Source organism: Trichoplax adhaerens, genomic scaffold (assembly GCF_000150275.1).
Source record: "Trichoplax adhaerens TRIADscaffold_16 genomic scaffold, whole genome shotgun sequence".
NCBI lineage: Eukaryota > Metazoa > Placozoa > Uniplacotomia > Trichoplacea > Trichoplacidae > Trichoplax > Trichoplax adhaerens.
The window spans coordinates 495,470-512,933 of record NW_002060958.1 but is presented as its reverse complement, the minus strand read 5'-3'; the positions used below and the strand labels follow the sequence as shown (position 1 = coordinate 512,933).

Sequence of the window (17,464 nt, the reverse complement as noted above, 5' to 3'; positions counted from 1 at the left end):
TATTGTAAGTCTCGCCGTTATCACCATAAAGATTTTTCACGGCAAAGGTGTCTACTTTCATTTACAGGCGGTATAGATACTCACAAAAATGACCAAGTATTCTGCACTTGTAAATATGCCCTGATTTACTTTGACATAGTCAATCAAGGTATTATCAAACCTTATCTATCGATAGCCCACTAATACTACTGTACTACAGGTGCATAAATTCTAATATTACATATTATTTAAGAACGCTTATTAAATGCAATAACGGCAATAATCATTACTTACTTTCATTTTGAGTATAGAAAGAATACATGAATTTAAAAGAACCTGATATAATAATTAAGGTATTTGTGGATTTTATGCCATTGTATCTGCTATATCATAATTTTACTTCGAATACCTGTAATACAATTTGCGTCACAGTATACGATAAATGAAAGAATTAAGAATGTACTAAAAAGTACTACAATACATCTTGGTTTAGGGTACAATCATAATGAAATTGCAGATTGCGTGCATACTGTACATGAAATACTTTAAACTATGTACTGCTGCACCATTGACTTAACATTAGCAGATATAAGCGGCATTTCTTTTTCGGATTTTGAATAGCCTACCACAAAACAATGATTTGAAAAGATACTAATTTAAACTTTTATCTTTCAATAGCCATAAAATTAAAAAGTGACACGAAGCTTTAACGTTTTGAATTAATTTATAAAAACCATTCTTTCGGATTCTTATCAGCGTTGACCGTATTCAAAGTTGCATCAGAATAAGCGTTAGTCTTGCCATATTCTGTATTAATCGAATATTTGCCTCTAGTTTTATTTGCAAATTTTATGTACGCCCACGCTATGATGACCATAAGAATAATTAGACCAATAACTATACCTACAATTCCACCTGGAGGGATTCCTACTAATTGAGTACTTGCTGTAGTAGAAGCTCCCGTACTTAGTGATGTTGCACGAATTGAAGGTGTAGTAGGCGCCGGAGTCTTTATGACATTACCGGCTACACAAACTGATTCTGTTGCTCCTTGATTTCCAGAGTTAGGTGTTGATGTAATAGATGGATTTTGAGCATTACTAAACGCGTAAGCCATAATTGGTATGCCGATGAATGAAACGTTATAAACACACATCGAGGTTAATCTACTATTGCCAGAACTCCCTATTTGGACTGTCGGTAAATCTAAAACAGAAGGAATACTTCCTAACACATTGCGATCTCCATCGATTGAAATTGAATTGGTAGTTGGGCTAATAATGACTTGATGGCTTTGTTCGTCGCTTATAAATCCTTGTAATGGAGATCGATTGCTATTCACGGAAAGGTATGCCTGACCGTTATCTAGTCCAAATTCTATCTTTTGCCCATTGTTAGTCTGAATATCAAAAATTTTAATAGTTGTTGCATTGGAGACAAAATTAAAACTGATGTCTTGGGTGCCATCAGCAAGGCTAGCTAAAGTTTCATTTGCCTTGTATTCGATAATATTACCACCAGAAAAATGAGCTCCTTTTGCTGAAAGGAAATAATATCGATAGAATAAAACTTTACCATTTAGAATACTTATGACATTTCAGAAATTTAACCATTATAACATTCATCTCAATTTATGTATTTATAGGAATGAAACATTTCAGCAATTGCTGCTTACAATAATCACAATAACGAGTTCTTTATAATTGAAACTTACGTGCTTGGCATGTCCGTCCAGTCCATAAAGTATTCTTGCAGTCACACTGAAAGTTAAGGTAATCTCCAGTACAAGATGTATTATGTTGGCACGGACCTAAGGAGCATGCCTTACCACAGCCGCTTCTCACCCCGGCAATAGCAGCAACGATAGTATCTAACTTCTTTAAATTTTCGCCTATATATAAATCGCCAATACAACCTACATAGCCATTCATTCCACTGCTCATTTTCGCAGAAAAAATAACATTTTATAAAAACAATTAACTTCTATCGCATTTTACGATAAAATTGTATGGAAGATCAGATTTAACTAAGCAAATGTGTGCAAACTTACTTGGTAAGATCACCACCTAGCACGAGAGGACTATCGATATCAAGCCTTACTAACTGATAATTAGGTAGAGAAGAATTTGTAGCTTCCGGTTGGTCGTCAACTTTTAAGCTAGTGCGATATAACGCACAAGATAGTCGAATTCTATGCCACTCATTATCGTCAAAACCTGTGTTACCTACGGCTTTCACTTGAAGAACCTGATTGCCGCCACCTTGCCCAAGATTGTAATTTAACGTTATCAATTTTGGCTGCACGGCTAATCTTATGAAAGATCCATATCTACCAGTGTTCTTCAATAACACACCGTTACTAATACTAGATCTAAACGCTAGTTCTATGTAGCCATTAAACTCAGCTTGCCAAGTCGGGAATTGAACTGTTGACTCGCGTGTTGTAAACGTAATGACGTGCTTAGGATTTGCTAGATAACCATATAAAGCATTTAAATGTACTTAATAAAATTTTAGTTTATTCAGTAGTATTAAATCAACAGACAAGTAGGAATCACTAGTAGGCAGCGCTCGATAATACTATTAATCAATAATTAGCTCAGTATATTTACAAGCATAGCAATTACCTCTGTTTCTACAATTTAGTTTACCAAGAGAATAAAGTGCGAGTGGATTGCTTCCAATATCTTCGTAACCAAATTTTAGTTGTTTGACAGGAAGGCGGCTCTTATCTGTCAGAGCTCCGGAATCGTCCCGTACTGAATCATGATTGGCGTCACAATTGCACATTTTAGTCCTGTTATAACAACTGTTAGTAACACCACAACTACATTTCATTGAATTAGTAGGTGCTCCGCCCCAGCTTACAATTTTTTCGTCATTTCTTGATACCCACCAGCCGTAGGGGGTGTTAGGTGTATTAAGAAGAACTGATTTCATACAACGATACGTTACAGTTTGTGAACAGCTTTGAGAGATATCAGCTAAGGCAGCAGCTTGCCCAATGCTTATATTCTTTATAGATGATGCTGGGCCATCGCGGTAAATAATATTTGCAACGAAACTGCCGGGACCAATATATTGAGATGAGACGGGAACTCTCGCAAAGCCTTCCCGATTATTAGATACTTGAGTAGTAGCACGAGAGTCAGTAAAGCACTGAGTTGGGAACGGAAGATTGGGCCCATGAGGTCCGTCCGGATCGATTGTATACCAACCGGTTGGAGAGGAAGGGTTAGCGATAAAAATTTCTTCGCAATTTCTTCGATACTTATCTATTATTGATAGCATGATTGAATTGAATTTATATCGTTTTAGTATACAGTAGAAATTGATTATAATGAGCACTACAATAGTGAAGTATTTCGTTATGGTTTTGTAAGTGACTCACATGTTTGGCAATAGAAACCTTCGTAGTTGCTGTTAGTGCCGCAATTACAAGTAAATGAAGTGGAAGAACTAGTACACGTAGCGTTATTATAGCAAGGGAAGAATGGTTGACAGAAATTTTGAATGGGGCAACTATTAAGTGAAATACCACTGCGGATAAATTTATTACTACCAACTCGCTCTAAGACATTATCTATCTTTATGCCTCGTACACATCCAGTAAAGCTCCTTATATTTTTCAAACCGATAGTTATCTGTGGACTTTGTTGTGTCGTCAAAGTCTGGGAAAAAGTAATAACCGAAGAATCATCATCAACGTATACGCGAATGTTTGTACACGATGCTGTTAATTTAAGCAAATGCCAGGATCCATCAGCGACTTTAGGTTTAAAGTTGTGAACGTTAAAGGTGCCAAACAATAGCATTGTAACAATTCCTCCATTCAAATTAATAACAATACTATTCGTTGCATCAAGAAAAACTAATTCACGGTTATTTCCACTATCCGTAGTGCGAAACCAGAATTCAAATGAGTAGTCACATCGGCTAGAAGGGGTCCATGAAGTTGTAATACTTGAAGTTTCAGATCGAACTTGAGCCGCAACAAATTGTTCAGGCGTAGTTTCACAATCAGTGCTATTCGTAATTTTACCAACATAACCATAACTTACCTGGTTACTGAGTGCGTTAGAAAGGATTGTAATTCCATTGAAAACGACATAACGTAAGCAACCAGTATAGTTGCGTAGTGTGTATAAATTACTGGCTGCGTTAATATTGCTAGGGACACCACCAACGTATATCATCTGGTTGATAATGATACTAGCACGTTCACCTTGATCTCGGTAATCGTTAGGAGACCTAATGCCATCGACAGTCAAAGATCCAAAAAATCGATCGCGTGTAAATTCCACACGATGCCATTGATTGTCGGAAATTTTAACGCCATTGCTAATAATATAATCAGCTCCAGTTGTGCCACTAAATCGGATTCTTAGCCTGACATAACCTGCATGCAATTCTACTACTATATAATTATTATTTCCAGTAGCCATCAACAATACGCCGTCCGTAGCAAAAGTTTTTAATTGCATCGATATTGTATTAGTGAGTGAGGAAATGGTACGACTGGAAGTAGTATCGTAATACGCATATCCCAAACCATCAAAGTGACCATATGCATCTATATTGGTAGGAAAGAAATAAATTGATTTATACTTCTTGTTAACTTTGAAACTAAACTACTGTATCAGTGAGACGATGGAGCACTGTCATGGCAGCAGTCTACAGACGCAACCTAATGATATAGTTTACAATCGGTTAAGGAAACTTATCCTGTTGTAAAGTATTGTATACGTTTTATTTGGCCGACGATACTGCAAAGGTTAATCCACTTGAACATATGCATTAGAAAGCAGTAGAATAAAAACATGCACCATTTCGGAGTTCACTACAGCAGAATATTAATCATAAGTTCTTTATTATCCATCATGTATTATCCTACCCGGTTACACCAGTTGTTTATAGACTAAAAGTAGCCAATCGTAGGTAGCATACACTATTTAAATAATGAGAGAATGAAAACTAAAAATTGATAGCAGATAATTAATCGATGAAGGAACTAAGCATTTCTGAAGATGTAGCAACTACTGCAGTTAGTAATAATCTTAGTCTAGCAACTATAGTAGCAATAGTTTAACCCAACCCTTCTCTATCTCATCTTGGCCTTCATAAGGACGTGGAGTTTACTTGTAAAGCATGAAGTTGCGCCGTATGCAAGCCCATTTTTACACGATTGCAAAATGTGCTGTGACTATATTTGCGAACGTAATCTGGCTTGAAAGCAAAAGTAATCATGAACCATTCGTAATATGTCTTGATTATTATGTAGCATCGGGTAGAAGGTTAACGGACTACATGTTTACTACAGTATTTACAATTTTTGAATTACTTCCCAAAGTATCCGTTTTTCCTGCATTGGTGTGAGTTGAAAGTTTATGTAAGCAATTAGCATCTGTAATATGTGCAATGCACAATAAATTATCAAAACTATCTTTACCCTCTCCTATTTCTCATCGCAAGCCGAGCAGTTATCATTAGTTGAGAGCCTACGATATTCCTAGCAATGACTAGTCACTCTTGCACAGTATGATTATAGTTTCATTTGGTTGATATACTTCACTACGCGCCTTTTCAATTTGGGAGTTTAATGCATGGTTAACCAGCCCGATATGGCTGCATTTGGTGTTATTCTATAGTCGTTCTATAGTGGGCAAAAGAAATATCAATGTATTTCAAGAGTCGTATTCTACATTCCTTTTCGCAGTACTCTTAAAATTGTAGAATAAAGCGGGCATCCACAATTCGTTGTAATACCATCCTAGCGATCATCGCAGCAAGATATCGCTTGCTCGTTAGGTACTTGTAAAGAAATGTGAATATTGCGCTATAAGAATAAGGTATCTGTACAAGAAGATCATGACGAACTGTACATAAGCAACTTTACAGTTAATCATGTTCGAAACGTATCCATTTTCTAGGAAAAAATTGATAGAATCTTTTACGGTAGTTGCGATGCAGAGAGAGCAATCCAAATCAATTACCCAATAGTCTGCAGATTTTGAACACTTTCAAAATAGGCGAATATGATTAACTATGGTTGATTCCTTGTTTCAGTTATTTTTTCGTCCATCACGCATTGATGATGTCGATTTTTATGAAAAAATGCATGATGGCCGGTAATCAGCACATGGTTTTTCCGCCTTTTTTTGACAACACTGCCATTTCGATCCAATGGCGACTAAAAAAAGGACACCCTCTACAGTACATCAAACGGCTAAATCCAATTCCAATTGAAAATGTTTGGAATTTTTGCTCTTTGGATATAGCCATGCATGATCAAAGTTGGCCAGTAGATTCAATTACTCCTGTTTCATCGTGGTGAGTAACATACCAAACGCATAGTTATGATGATAGCAAAGCATGGATTGAATTTTTTCACGCAATATTGCCTCAGCATGACTGTGTAAGCATTGGATAACGGTCCATATACTATGTTTTTATATTTTCAAAGCAATGGACACTATTTGTAGTAGTACAACTGCATTGCCATCTTGCCAGTATGACTACAATCTTGACTGACTAAAAGAAACAATCTTGTACTTACGTGCTGTGGACCAGCAGGAAAAAATGGTCAATACTGATAATAGGAAGCCCGTCCAAGATAATTTTGCCATCATCATCCTTCTCCACCTTGATACTGTAAAAAGGCAGTTAAAATAGACTACAAAATTTTGTACCGATTGGATAAAGAAACGGCTTGATTTTACCGACCTAGCACAGAAAATACAGCGTACAATATATTGAATTAAGGAATGATCGTATTTGCTTCCGTGTTTGTTTTGGCGTCCAATTTACGTCAGTAGCAGCAGGTGCGTAATAAGGTTATTTTTAGTCGTTTAAACTGTGATCTAGGCAAGTTGCCACTGCAGAATGAACGTAGGATCGATGAACTTTCCACAATTTACTGCCAGTCGATTCGCTAACGTTAGTCATCAACGTCAATAGGATGTTAATATGGACCGCTCAGGAGATTCTAGTGCAGCGCGGGAGGTCGCTCGCTTCTATAACGCCACAAGGCTTTGCTTTACTATAAGCTAGTAACAGCCTTTGATGTGCAATTTGCCTGATTTATCCAATAGTCTATTGGTATGCAAATGGTTGTGGGCCTTACGTTTCCGCCATTAAGATCCACTTGTATACGGTAGTATGGATCGCTGTTGGCTGTATGCGCGATCGATACTTGGATGGACAACATGCCGGTCGACAAAAGAATGTCCACTTTATTTGCAAGGAGTTTATGACTCATCCAGTCAGCATGGACTACTAGATCAACATGGACATGATGATGAGAAAAGGATCAAAGCTGCCTTTTGCCCTTTGCGTTGGTGTGATTTAGGGCGCATTCTGCATACCATGGCAGTGGTGGCTATGTTGACAGGACAGTTGCATTCCGTGAAGGCATCAATCAAAGCATACTACAGTCTGCAGACGGATCTATCCCGTTGGAAAGTGATTGCTCTACATGTTGTAACTATTCCATCTATCTCTCTCTTCTCTCTCTATACAGTATCCACAAGCAGATGTTTCAGCGAAAGCCAAAGAGAGAAAATGCTTTCTGACATTGATCGATCGATGTTGTTGGTGCTGGGAGAAAATTCAACATGCCTCTTGGGTCCAAAAACAGAATCAAGGATTACAACACGCTAAATTAGTTTGGTCATCGTTCTCATCTCAACAGGCTATCAGAGGCGTGCCTGTACAGGTGTACGACAAGGACACCATTCGTTGTGGGCTACTGTATAAAGTTATTCAAGAGATCGACATTGACTACTTTTAGCAGTAACACTCTATGCGCCATAGCCGTGGTCCACATTGGCAAATGTCCTGACCGAAAGGCACCTGAAAGAACTTCCAACTACAACTACGGCCTATTAGCGGCACTTTGAACATTGCAGCGGTGTTCAAAAGTAGTCTTGAACTACACTTGTGTCGGCACAATACTCTACTCGGTAACCAAATCAATGACAGTCCTGTAACCATCCTCTACTATCAGGGATAGTTGCTTCTTCCAGGACAGTTTATCATCGAACTTTTGCAATCCTAAATAAAGAAAGATTGACGATGACAGGACTGCAACTGCAAATCCTTCCCCCCGCCCGTTTTTCGCAATGTCTTTGATCAGTCTGTTGTCTGATAGACCTGACATAGGGATAGTTGCTTCTTCCAAGACAGAATATCATCGAACTTTGCAATCCTAAATAAAGAAAGATTGACGATGACAGGACTGCAACTGCAAATCCTTCCCCCCGCCCGTTTTTTCGCAATGTCTTTGATCAGTCTGTTGTCTGATAGACCTGATATAGGGATAGTTGCTTCTTCCAAGACAGAATATCATCGAACTTTGCAATCCTAAATAAAGAAAGATTGACGATAACAGGACTGCAACTGCAAATCTTTCCCCCGCCCGTTTTTCGCAATATCTTTGATCAGTCTGTTGTCTCTTTTTCCTAGAAATTCAGAAGGCCTTGAATACATGTCCAATATGTAGAGCACAGTATGACGAGTAAACTGCTTACTCTACTGTACACGGTCATTGTCAGGTAGGGATAGACCTGACATAGGGATAGTCGCTTCTTTCAAGACAGTTGATCATCGAACTTTTGCAATCTTCAATAAAGATTGATGACCACAAAAGTGCAACTGCAAATCCCTCCGTTTCTCGCAATGTTTTTGATGCTGAAAGTTTTTACTGGGAGTTTCTGAGACAGTATTTAGCTCAGAAATTGAGGAGGTCCGAATGACACAGTGTACAGTGTACAGTACACTGCCCTGCCCAATAGAGTACGAGGTACTGTACACCAACCGAAAAAAATACTGTACCGTACAATGTACAGTGTACAGTACTGAAAAAGGAACAGAACAGAATCCACCGTAAAAAAGAGTACTGTACAGTGTACAGTATGACGGGTACACTGCGTCAACCGCTATCGTCAGGTCTGTACCGGGACCGGTCTGTTGCATTCGTCCATAATTGCCAACCTACAAAAATGGCTACTCGGCCGATACCTTTCCTAACCAAGGTCCAACGTGGAGTAACCTTTTCGCTAATTCTACTAACCGTCTATAGTGGTTACATCTTATCACGCGCTTCTTATGATGTGTTGGAACGACGCCGTGCTAACAAAGTTTTAAGTAAAGTCGATGTAAGTACGCTGGCATATTTACGCATCTTTCTTACTTCCCATTTCACCCATGGATATTCGCCAACATACGTAGTAACTGTACAGTGACTAGGATCCAATCAAGTCCAGTAGGATAGCTCTGGAGTGATTACGAATACAGCTATATACGGGTATAGCTAGCTAGTCAATCAACAACGTTGACGCTTAGTAGTTTCCATCATAAGAGGAATCTTAGTACGCCATCTTACAAGATACTATAGTAAGTGGACGTGCAATCTTTTCAGACAGTACCACCGAGATTGCAAGACACTAAAGACAGTGTGTTACGTATCGACAGTACAGATTTGAGCCTCTACTAATCTTGGCTAGCTTTATAGATAACTGCTCATTTGGTAAAGTTGCTCCATAGGACTATTTTACACTGCAAACATGAATCGAAATACAAATAAGAGCTGTAGTATCAATATACAACTTGTGCTCAGCTACACTTTACAAACACTTGTAAAATTAGAGGAGATTTGCAATGTTGAAATTGTTATACAATGAGAATAAACTCAAAATGGCTATACTGTACTCTATCGCTTTTGCTTGCATTACTAATCAATTTCGGTGTCTTCACTTTATAGGACTGAAATCAAACGAACCTCTTATGGCGCACAAGAACTACATGTATAATTTCGATAAAAGTACTGTAGTTTGCCGAGTTCGTGGTCTTTCACATGGTGAATGCGTTAACTTAAGCAGCTATTGACAAGAAATAATTTGTATAGGCATCTCTTATATTATTCTACTACAACTATAACAATATCAACTAGATTGTTGGAATGGCCATTTTCTATGTGTGCGTACAATGGATACTTGTCACATTGATAGCATTATTCTATTCGTTCAATACTACAGTATTTCATCATGCAATAGATTCATCAAAAGCTTGTCCAAATGTATCATGCATTGTACAGCATACTGTACAGAGCAGATTCGACTATGTAATGAAAGATGGCGTTGTTAGACTCGCATTTCAGCTTACCTACGTTGATAAAACTTTCTGAGCGTGTAATACAATGCAAAAAAGATAGAATGCTGTAATAAATCGATACAATCTTATATAGGCAAACAATGCTGTAGCAGCATACGTTGTTATTCTGAAATGCAGAAAATGCCATTGAAATCATTCAAAGAGTCATAAAGTTCGTCGTTATACATTTATTCCTCAAATACTTCAAATTTATATCTGGAATATCTGCTTCAACTATTCTCAAAGTACCATCAAAATAAACAATGTCCATAAATCCTAATGGCCAAATTATTAGCTTACAATCTACATGTAATAAGAGCAAACTGTATAACGTAAGGACGCTTGATAGTTGAAAAAGAATTTGTTAGATATTAGCTAAGTGAGATCCTGCATGAATTTCTCTTATCGGAAACCTTTTGAAGCAGCATTTCTGTGATTTTGATTGATCAGCTTCTATTCTTCTTCTTTTAAAGTTTGAAATACTACTGAAAAGTCTTTCTTCCCATAGCCATTGTTACATAGTACGCGATACAGCTGATGGGCAAGAGATCCTAAGGGCGTAGGAGAATTCGTAGCGTTTGCAGCACTCTGAGCCAAACCTAGATCCTGCAATAGATCATAATCAAATGACCCAATCATTCCCGTAAGAGATTAGACATTGGAGTTTGCAATCTATTTTATAACAATTGCCTGGCTAAACTACTAAAATATTTCAGTGACATCCATAAAGAGTGAGTAGAAATACTTTAGTATAAGTCAAACCTTGGTCATTAGAGCAGTTCCGAATCCACCTTCATAATTGTTACTGGATGGAATACCTTCAATTACTCCTGGGCATGGATTATATACCTCGCTAGACCAGCATCTACCTGAGCTCATGTTAAGAATTTTTGCCAGCAATTTTGGATCTAGGCCGAGCCTTTTGTAGATAGTAAAAACATTTGTTATCCATTTGATATTAAAATTTACGTTCGCTAGTGTACTGGAAAGAAACGCATTACTATGAACTAATGAAATATCAACAATAATCTGTTCGCTTTGAATTGGGTAAATGATCCCTAAGATCTGCTATCGAAGGATTATGGTATCACAGAGTGATTATGACATCAATCAGAAAATGCAACAATAAATTTACAATAATTTCGACGACGAACTAGGCAGTGGTTATAAGCTACCTTATTCCTAAGTTCATTGTTTCAGATGTTCCAATCATGCCAATAGCCAAAAGCATATTGTTACAAATTTTTGATGCTTGTCCGGTTCCAACTTTGCCACAGTGAACAATATTTTTCCCCATGCAATCTAATATACTCTTAACTTCATCAAACTTTTCTTCCGGGCCTCCAACCATAAATGTTAATAACGCATCGCGAGCCGCTACAACTCCTATTTACGGGAATTAAAAAGCTATTTTTAAACTTTTCCTAGCATAAATTTTTGACGACATTGTACTGATGGACACAATATCTGCAATCACTTATCAACGATGTGAACCAACTGTAATAAAATAAAAGTACGGTATTTCAATATATGAAGAAACAGTTGTACCTCCAGAAACTGGAGCGTCCATAAAAGTACTTCCTTTTTCGGAAGCTATTGCAGCCATTTCTTGTGATACAGCCGGATCGATTGTACTACTATCAATGAATAAGGAATCTTGGCTTGCAGTACTATGTAAGAAAGTAGAGCACAAATTTCTTAACCAAATCAGAGCTAGTTCATAATGCAATCATTTTTCTCCGACTCTAGCCATTCTACCTGTCTCCTGTACATTAACTGAACGAAGCTACACTTGATTGACGTAATCATGTCACCCAACAAATGAAAGCATGCATTGACTAGTTATCAATATCCATGGTCACTAATACCACAAAATTTGATCTGCAAAGTACTAACATCCATGGAGCTTGAATGACAGTGTAATAGCGATGCTCTATTGAACTTCATCTCAATTTAATGCAAAACTTACCTAAACAATCCATTACTGCCGGTATAAACTTCACGTACATGAGGATTTGATGGCAACATTGTCACAATAGTTGATGTTCTGCTAGCTAACTCTGCTGCAGTTTGAGCAACTTCAGCACCGTCATTTTTCAAAGCGCTGACTGATTCAGGTACTACATCGTTAACAATGACTTTATGGCCATTTTTCATTAAATTTCTCGCCATAGAAGCGCCCATGTTGCCCAAGCCGATAAAGCCAATATCCTAAAGTGCAATTCATTATCTATTATTTTCAAGTATTGTATTCAATTTTACCGTTAGCATACAACTGTAACTGTAGAGTATTGTAGTACAGAGCTTGACTATCGTGAGACGTTGTTGGTAGATATACAGCTTTTGTTACATCACTGCTTTAAAGAAGCCTAATTCTCTATTCAGATCTCGAATACGTACAATCGCAGCTACTCAAGGCACTGTCTAGGCTTTGTTTACAATTTTGCTGTAACAACTACCGTTTCCGACTGTGACTTTAACGTTTAGTTTTATAGTAAAAATAAATAACTTAGCATAAGGCGATTACAATAACATGAATTTGACACAGGTGATGTATTCGTGTAGCTGAAATGTAAAGTTATGTCTTGTTTCTGGTGATAGTATTGACGGTAGAATTTGAACTTGCAGAGACAGACACGAATTTACCTTGTTTTTGATGCTGGATCCTAGTAGAAAAAGATAACATGATAAAATAAGTCTATACCATAAACGAGACCAACATGTACATTGTATGTGCTATAATAGTGCGTGGATCATACAATGTTTAATAAATAACTCCAGCCATTTAGCATCATCGCTCACTTGTCACTGAGCTCTGTACATGATTTGATCAGACAAGATTGAGCTGTCAGCCAATAGTTAGTAAGGTATTGAATGGAGTTTTGAAGATGTGTACGATCAGAATAGTGCAGATTAAGTATAGCAACGATATACCATACACCGTAATAATACACGTATTTGCTAGCGTATGTTGTAATCGACGGTATGTAATCAATGAGTGAACAGCACACAATTGCATTTGATTACAGTAGTCTTTTACTTAGAGCAGGGTAGCATCAATTTGATTCAATTAATGAAGCGTTGATAAGTCCTTCAGCATACGTACGCGTATACGTCTTGCTCGAAATACAAGATAACCTGGTAGCAATACGAATGTACAGTATACCAAGGATACTTATATTACAGAAGCATAATCCTTTGCAATATGCTAATGAACTACGTTATAGGCGTATAGCATGACTACTCTCAAGACTATGCATTGATAACAGCGCCACAATAAGCAGTTTATCAGATCAATACAGTTTACTCTCGAGTATCAGATAAAAACATTAACCCCCAGCTCTTCAGTGACTGCTAGAGACCCTGAGAGAGTTGCTACGGTAGTCACTAAAAGAGGCATCGTCAATTTTGCATGAAGAATCGGAAAGGTGCCCGAATTTTGTACAAGGTTTGGGCGAGATGAGACTGCAGTGAACAGTTTACTCGTATAGAAGATTTTAAGGATGAAGGTAAAGTTACCTGATATACAGCGCTTGATTAACCTACAGCTGCTGGTCACTTTGCTGTTATTCCTACCGACTTCCCTTAACAAGTAAGCCATGATTGAGTGGATGGAAATTATCGATGTGGATTATGGAATGGCTGCAACCGACTGCAAGCAAAACAATTTTAAAGTGCAGTAGGTGTGTCTGAGCAGCTCAGTATGCTCAAGTCCAGCCAGACTAAAACTTCAGACGCTGGCGAACCGTTACGACACGTCGCGAAAGGGTACAGTACAGTACAGTGGACTACAGTACCGTCCACTGTACACTGTAGAAAGAGACTGTTTAACTTCGAGCACATGCGCGTTCAGCATGGACTGTACTCAGTGTACTAGTAGTACAGTACTGTACACTACTGTACCATGAAAGTTCAACTTTCTTAGTGCGTATTTCTTAGTTGATTTTCGTTAAGATTCCCTAGCCATTTTTTAGTTAAACCTTAATCGGTTGGGTATGAAAGAAATCCTTGAGTTTCAATTTTTACCCACTATAGTTAGCTACTGTTAACGGACTTTTGTTTCAAACGGACTTCTCCAAAATAAAATGTTGTCTTACACTAGACGTACTGTACAGTGTACAGTATGTCTGTCGAGGAGAAAGTACTGTGACTGTATAGAACAAGAATGCCAGGATTTGTGCGCATGCACCATGTCCCTCTTGGTCACGGTCAGTGCTTGCTGCCATACCGACACGACTGTCTTGAACGATAGTAGGAGTAGACTACTAGTACCGCTGAGCCGTTAGTGACGGTGGATTAAAGTGATCTCACGTTGAAGCATTGAGGCAAAGTGAACATACAATCGTCTTGCTTCGTCATGTCCGAACGCTACAGCTTCAGTTTAACTACCTTCAGGTAATTTTGAACTCCATTTGATAGACTTTCCATGGTAAATTAGAAGTAAATGTTTGATTGAATTCTTAAGCATCTTTTCTACAATGATTAGTAAATGCTTTTAATAAGTTTTATTGAGCCTATCAAGGCACAAATGGATACATAGACGAGTAGAACGACTCGTCCAATTCTCTTTGTGTTATACTGTGTCTTGACAAAGTTTCTATATCATACCGGGTGCTTGCAGTTTGGAGCACAACAGTCATTCGAGCCGTCAGTTGATCATAGTAAATATCCTCTAAGACCTCTACGGACTTTTTATGAGTCCACTTGAATGTATTAAAGCTTTATCGTTCATGAAGTAGATTGGATTCGATGTGAATAGGATCGTATCGACAAAATGCGTATGCGACTAGATAAGGAATAGGATCGAAAAATAATTCAATCTTGCTTTCAATGATTATTTTATTATAGTCCATCCGGTAAACTTGTACAAATTGAATATGCTTTAGCAGCAGTTGCTGCCGGCAGTCCCTCCATTGGTATTAAAGGTAAGATAAATAAGTAATGTATTCTCTTTGGATAAATCCCTTCCTTCCAAACTCTTTCATAATGTCGATAAGCTGTTACCTACATAAAGGTGCACAGCATTTGATTGAACATTCAACGCCATATTACAATGACTGATATATTAAATACAATATGCCTGAATAGTTGCCAATGGTGCCGTTTTAGCCACGGAAAAAAAATATAAATCTCAACTATACGATGAAAATAGTACTCATAAGGTAATGTATTCAATTTCAATGACGGGATTGATATTGTACATGTTGAAAAGGGATTGTTACGTACGACTTTGCTATTATTACCAGAAATTCTAATGAGAGAGGAGTATAGCCATAGTTTTACTAATTCGTCTGTACTCATGGTTGAAATAAAAGATTGTTGTCCATTTTTGATATATACACTTAGGTCGCTAGAATAACTGATAAAATTGGTATGGTGTACAGTGGAATGGGACCCGATTATAGGTACGTAAAATGCAGTTCGCAACCTGTGGATAAGGCTTTACTGTCTTACATTAGCTCTTTATCCAGGCAACACGATTTACATCATTTCATCACAACGGAAGCATCCATTTAACGAAACAACTGCTACAGTGATGCTTCCAGTAGTTGTTAGTAGTAGATTCCCGCTACTATTGCGATGCAATTTGGCGTATACTGTAGAATCGATCTTGAATAGTTCATTTCGTAGCATTGACTCAAACCGGTTGTATTTTGTAAGCCATACCAACGTAAATATCCTTCTGTTCTTGCAATGATATTACATATTAGGGTTCTGTTACGTAAAGCTCGTAAATTGGCCCAGGAATATCAAATGAAGTACCAAGATTCTATTCCAACGTCACAATTGGTAGAAAAAGTTGCATCAGTCATGCAAGAATATACTCAATCCGGGTTTGATACTAAATCTTACAATATTAAGAGTTTAGGCTTACGTTAAAATGATATTACCAATCGTGTAGGCTTACGAAATTACATGTATTTATTTAGTGGTGTAAGGCCTTTTGGTGTATCTCTTTTAATGGCTGGAACTGGTGATGAAGGGCCATATCTTTATCAGTGCGATCCATCGGTACGTTTCGATACTTGTTCTTACAAAGTATAATTCAAATCGAAATTTGTGCATGAAAGATTTATCAACCTTTATTTAGGGTGCATTCTTTGCTTGGAAAGCTACAGCTCTTGGAAAAAATCATGTTAATGGTAAAACATTCTTAGAGAAACGGTAGGATAATCGTCACTAGACTTTCTTGCATCGCCGATAGACACGTCTTAGAGTATTCATTAAAACGTTCTATGACTTATGTTTCTACTTCAAGGTATAACGAAGAAATGGAACTAGAAGATGCTATCCACACGGCCATTTTAACGTTAAAGGTATGTCGCGATAGAGGATGAAAAAGATATACGCGTATTTGCAGAAAATTTTAACTTTGTCTACCGAATTGATATTTTATTGGATAGGAAAGTTTCGATGGTCAAATGACAGAAGACAACATTGAAATTGGAGTGGTTAATTCTAGTGGCTTTAATCGACTATCACCATCCGAAGTAAAAGATTATTTAGCCACTATCTAAATTTAAAAAAAAACTAGGTATTCTTATTGTATTTGTACTAGTGTAATAACTGATTAATTACCAATGATATAACATAAAGGTTGTCAACATTTATTGTTGAATACTGTTTGACGTTACCTATTCATACAAACTGTGTTGTCTTTTTTCAAGATTTTTGATGTTAGGAGTTTTTAATATAATGCTGGAAGGGCTACTGACTCAAAATTCTTAACATGTTATCAAAATACAGCAAATTTTATTTGTTTCTTACTGTTTTTGGACTCATTTGTACTCTACTGTATACTATTTCTATTATTTAGCTTGTCTCATTGATAGAGTGCATTGTTAAGACGCTGATGGTGATTATTAAGTTAAGTTATCAATATCTTGATTAAATTTCTAGATTAAACATTCCTTAATGATGTAAGCGTGCTGATTTTCTACGGTAGACATAACCGATTGGAACAGCTGTGATGAATTGCGCTTGATCTGCGTCATGTCATGCAGTATCTGAATTTTAGTTGCTGCATAAACAAGTGTATGATGCTACTGTAACTGTGATCCTTGTTTATAGACTCTCGATAATAGTTTATATTGACGTATTCGAGGTCAGTAAACTTTGTAAGCAAATTCTAACTAGGTAGCAATCAACAGTAGCTCACTGTCATCTTTCCTAGTGATGTGATCTGCTAGCTTTGTCCTTTCTGGGACACTGATTTGCAAGTTACACAAAGATGGCATGGGGATAGTTACTACTTTTCTTGCGTATATATTAAGAAGCATAGACTTACCACAAGATGGTTGCCTTTTGTACTGCTCGTATATAAGATCGAAAAATT

General features: G+C 37.3%; 4 protein-coding genes across 4 annotated transcripts; 2 read left to right on the top strand and 2 right to left on the bottom strand.

The window, feature by feature from the left end:
- Positions 1-2,097: 2,097 nt before the first annotated feature.
- On the bottom strand, positions 2,098-2,988 carry TRIADDRAFT_5406 (uncharacterized protein; the record flags this gene model as incomplete). Its single annotated transcript, XM_002116505.1, has 2 exons — positions 2,098-2,450; positions 2,607-2,988. Coding segments are annotated over 2 exons (735 nt in total), but the record flags the coding sequence as incomplete, so codon positions are not given.
- Positions 2,989-7,137: 4,149 nt separating this feature from the next.
- Positions 7,138-7,866, top strand: TRIADDRAFT_60566 (uncharacterized protein; the record flags this gene model as incomplete). Its single annotated transcript, XM_002116575.1, has 3 exons — positions 7,138-7,440; positions 7,499-7,693; positions 7,792-7,866. The coding sequence occupies 3 exons, from the start codon at positions 7,138-7,140 to the stop codon at positions 7,864-7,866; spliced, it is 573 nt and encodes a 190-aa protein (XP_002116611.1).
- A 2,715-nt stretch (positions 7,867-10,581) lies between these two features.
- On the bottom strand, positions 10,582-12,312 carry TRIADDRAFT_50898 (uncharacterized protein; the record flags this gene model as incomplete). The annotated part of the gene is made up of 5 exons (XM_002116504.1): positions 10,582-10,734; positions 10,891-11,047; positions 11,304-11,514; positions 11,677-11,798; positions 12,098-12,312. 5 exons carry the CDS (start codon positions 12,310-12,312, stop codon positions 10,582-10,584), a joined length of 858 nt encoding a protein of 285 aa, XP_002116540.1.
- Positions 12,313-14,485: 2,173 nt separating this feature from the next.
- TRIADDRAFT_38289 (expressed hypothetical protein) lies at positions 14,486-16,917 on the top strand (the record flags this gene model as incomplete). Its single annotated transcript, XM_002116574.1, has 9 exons — positions 14,486-14,523; positions 14,977-15,053; positions 15,217-15,290; positions 15,475-15,533; positions 15,840-15,962; positions 16,059-16,140; positions 16,220-16,293; positions 16,388-16,445; positions 16,533-16,917. The coding sequence occupies 9 exons, from the start codon at positions 14,486-14,488 to the stop codon at positions 16,644-16,646; spliced, it is 699 nt and encodes a 232-aa protein (XP_002116610.1). The 3' UTR covers positions 16,647-16,917.
- Positions 16,918-17,464: the final 547 nt, after the last annotated feature.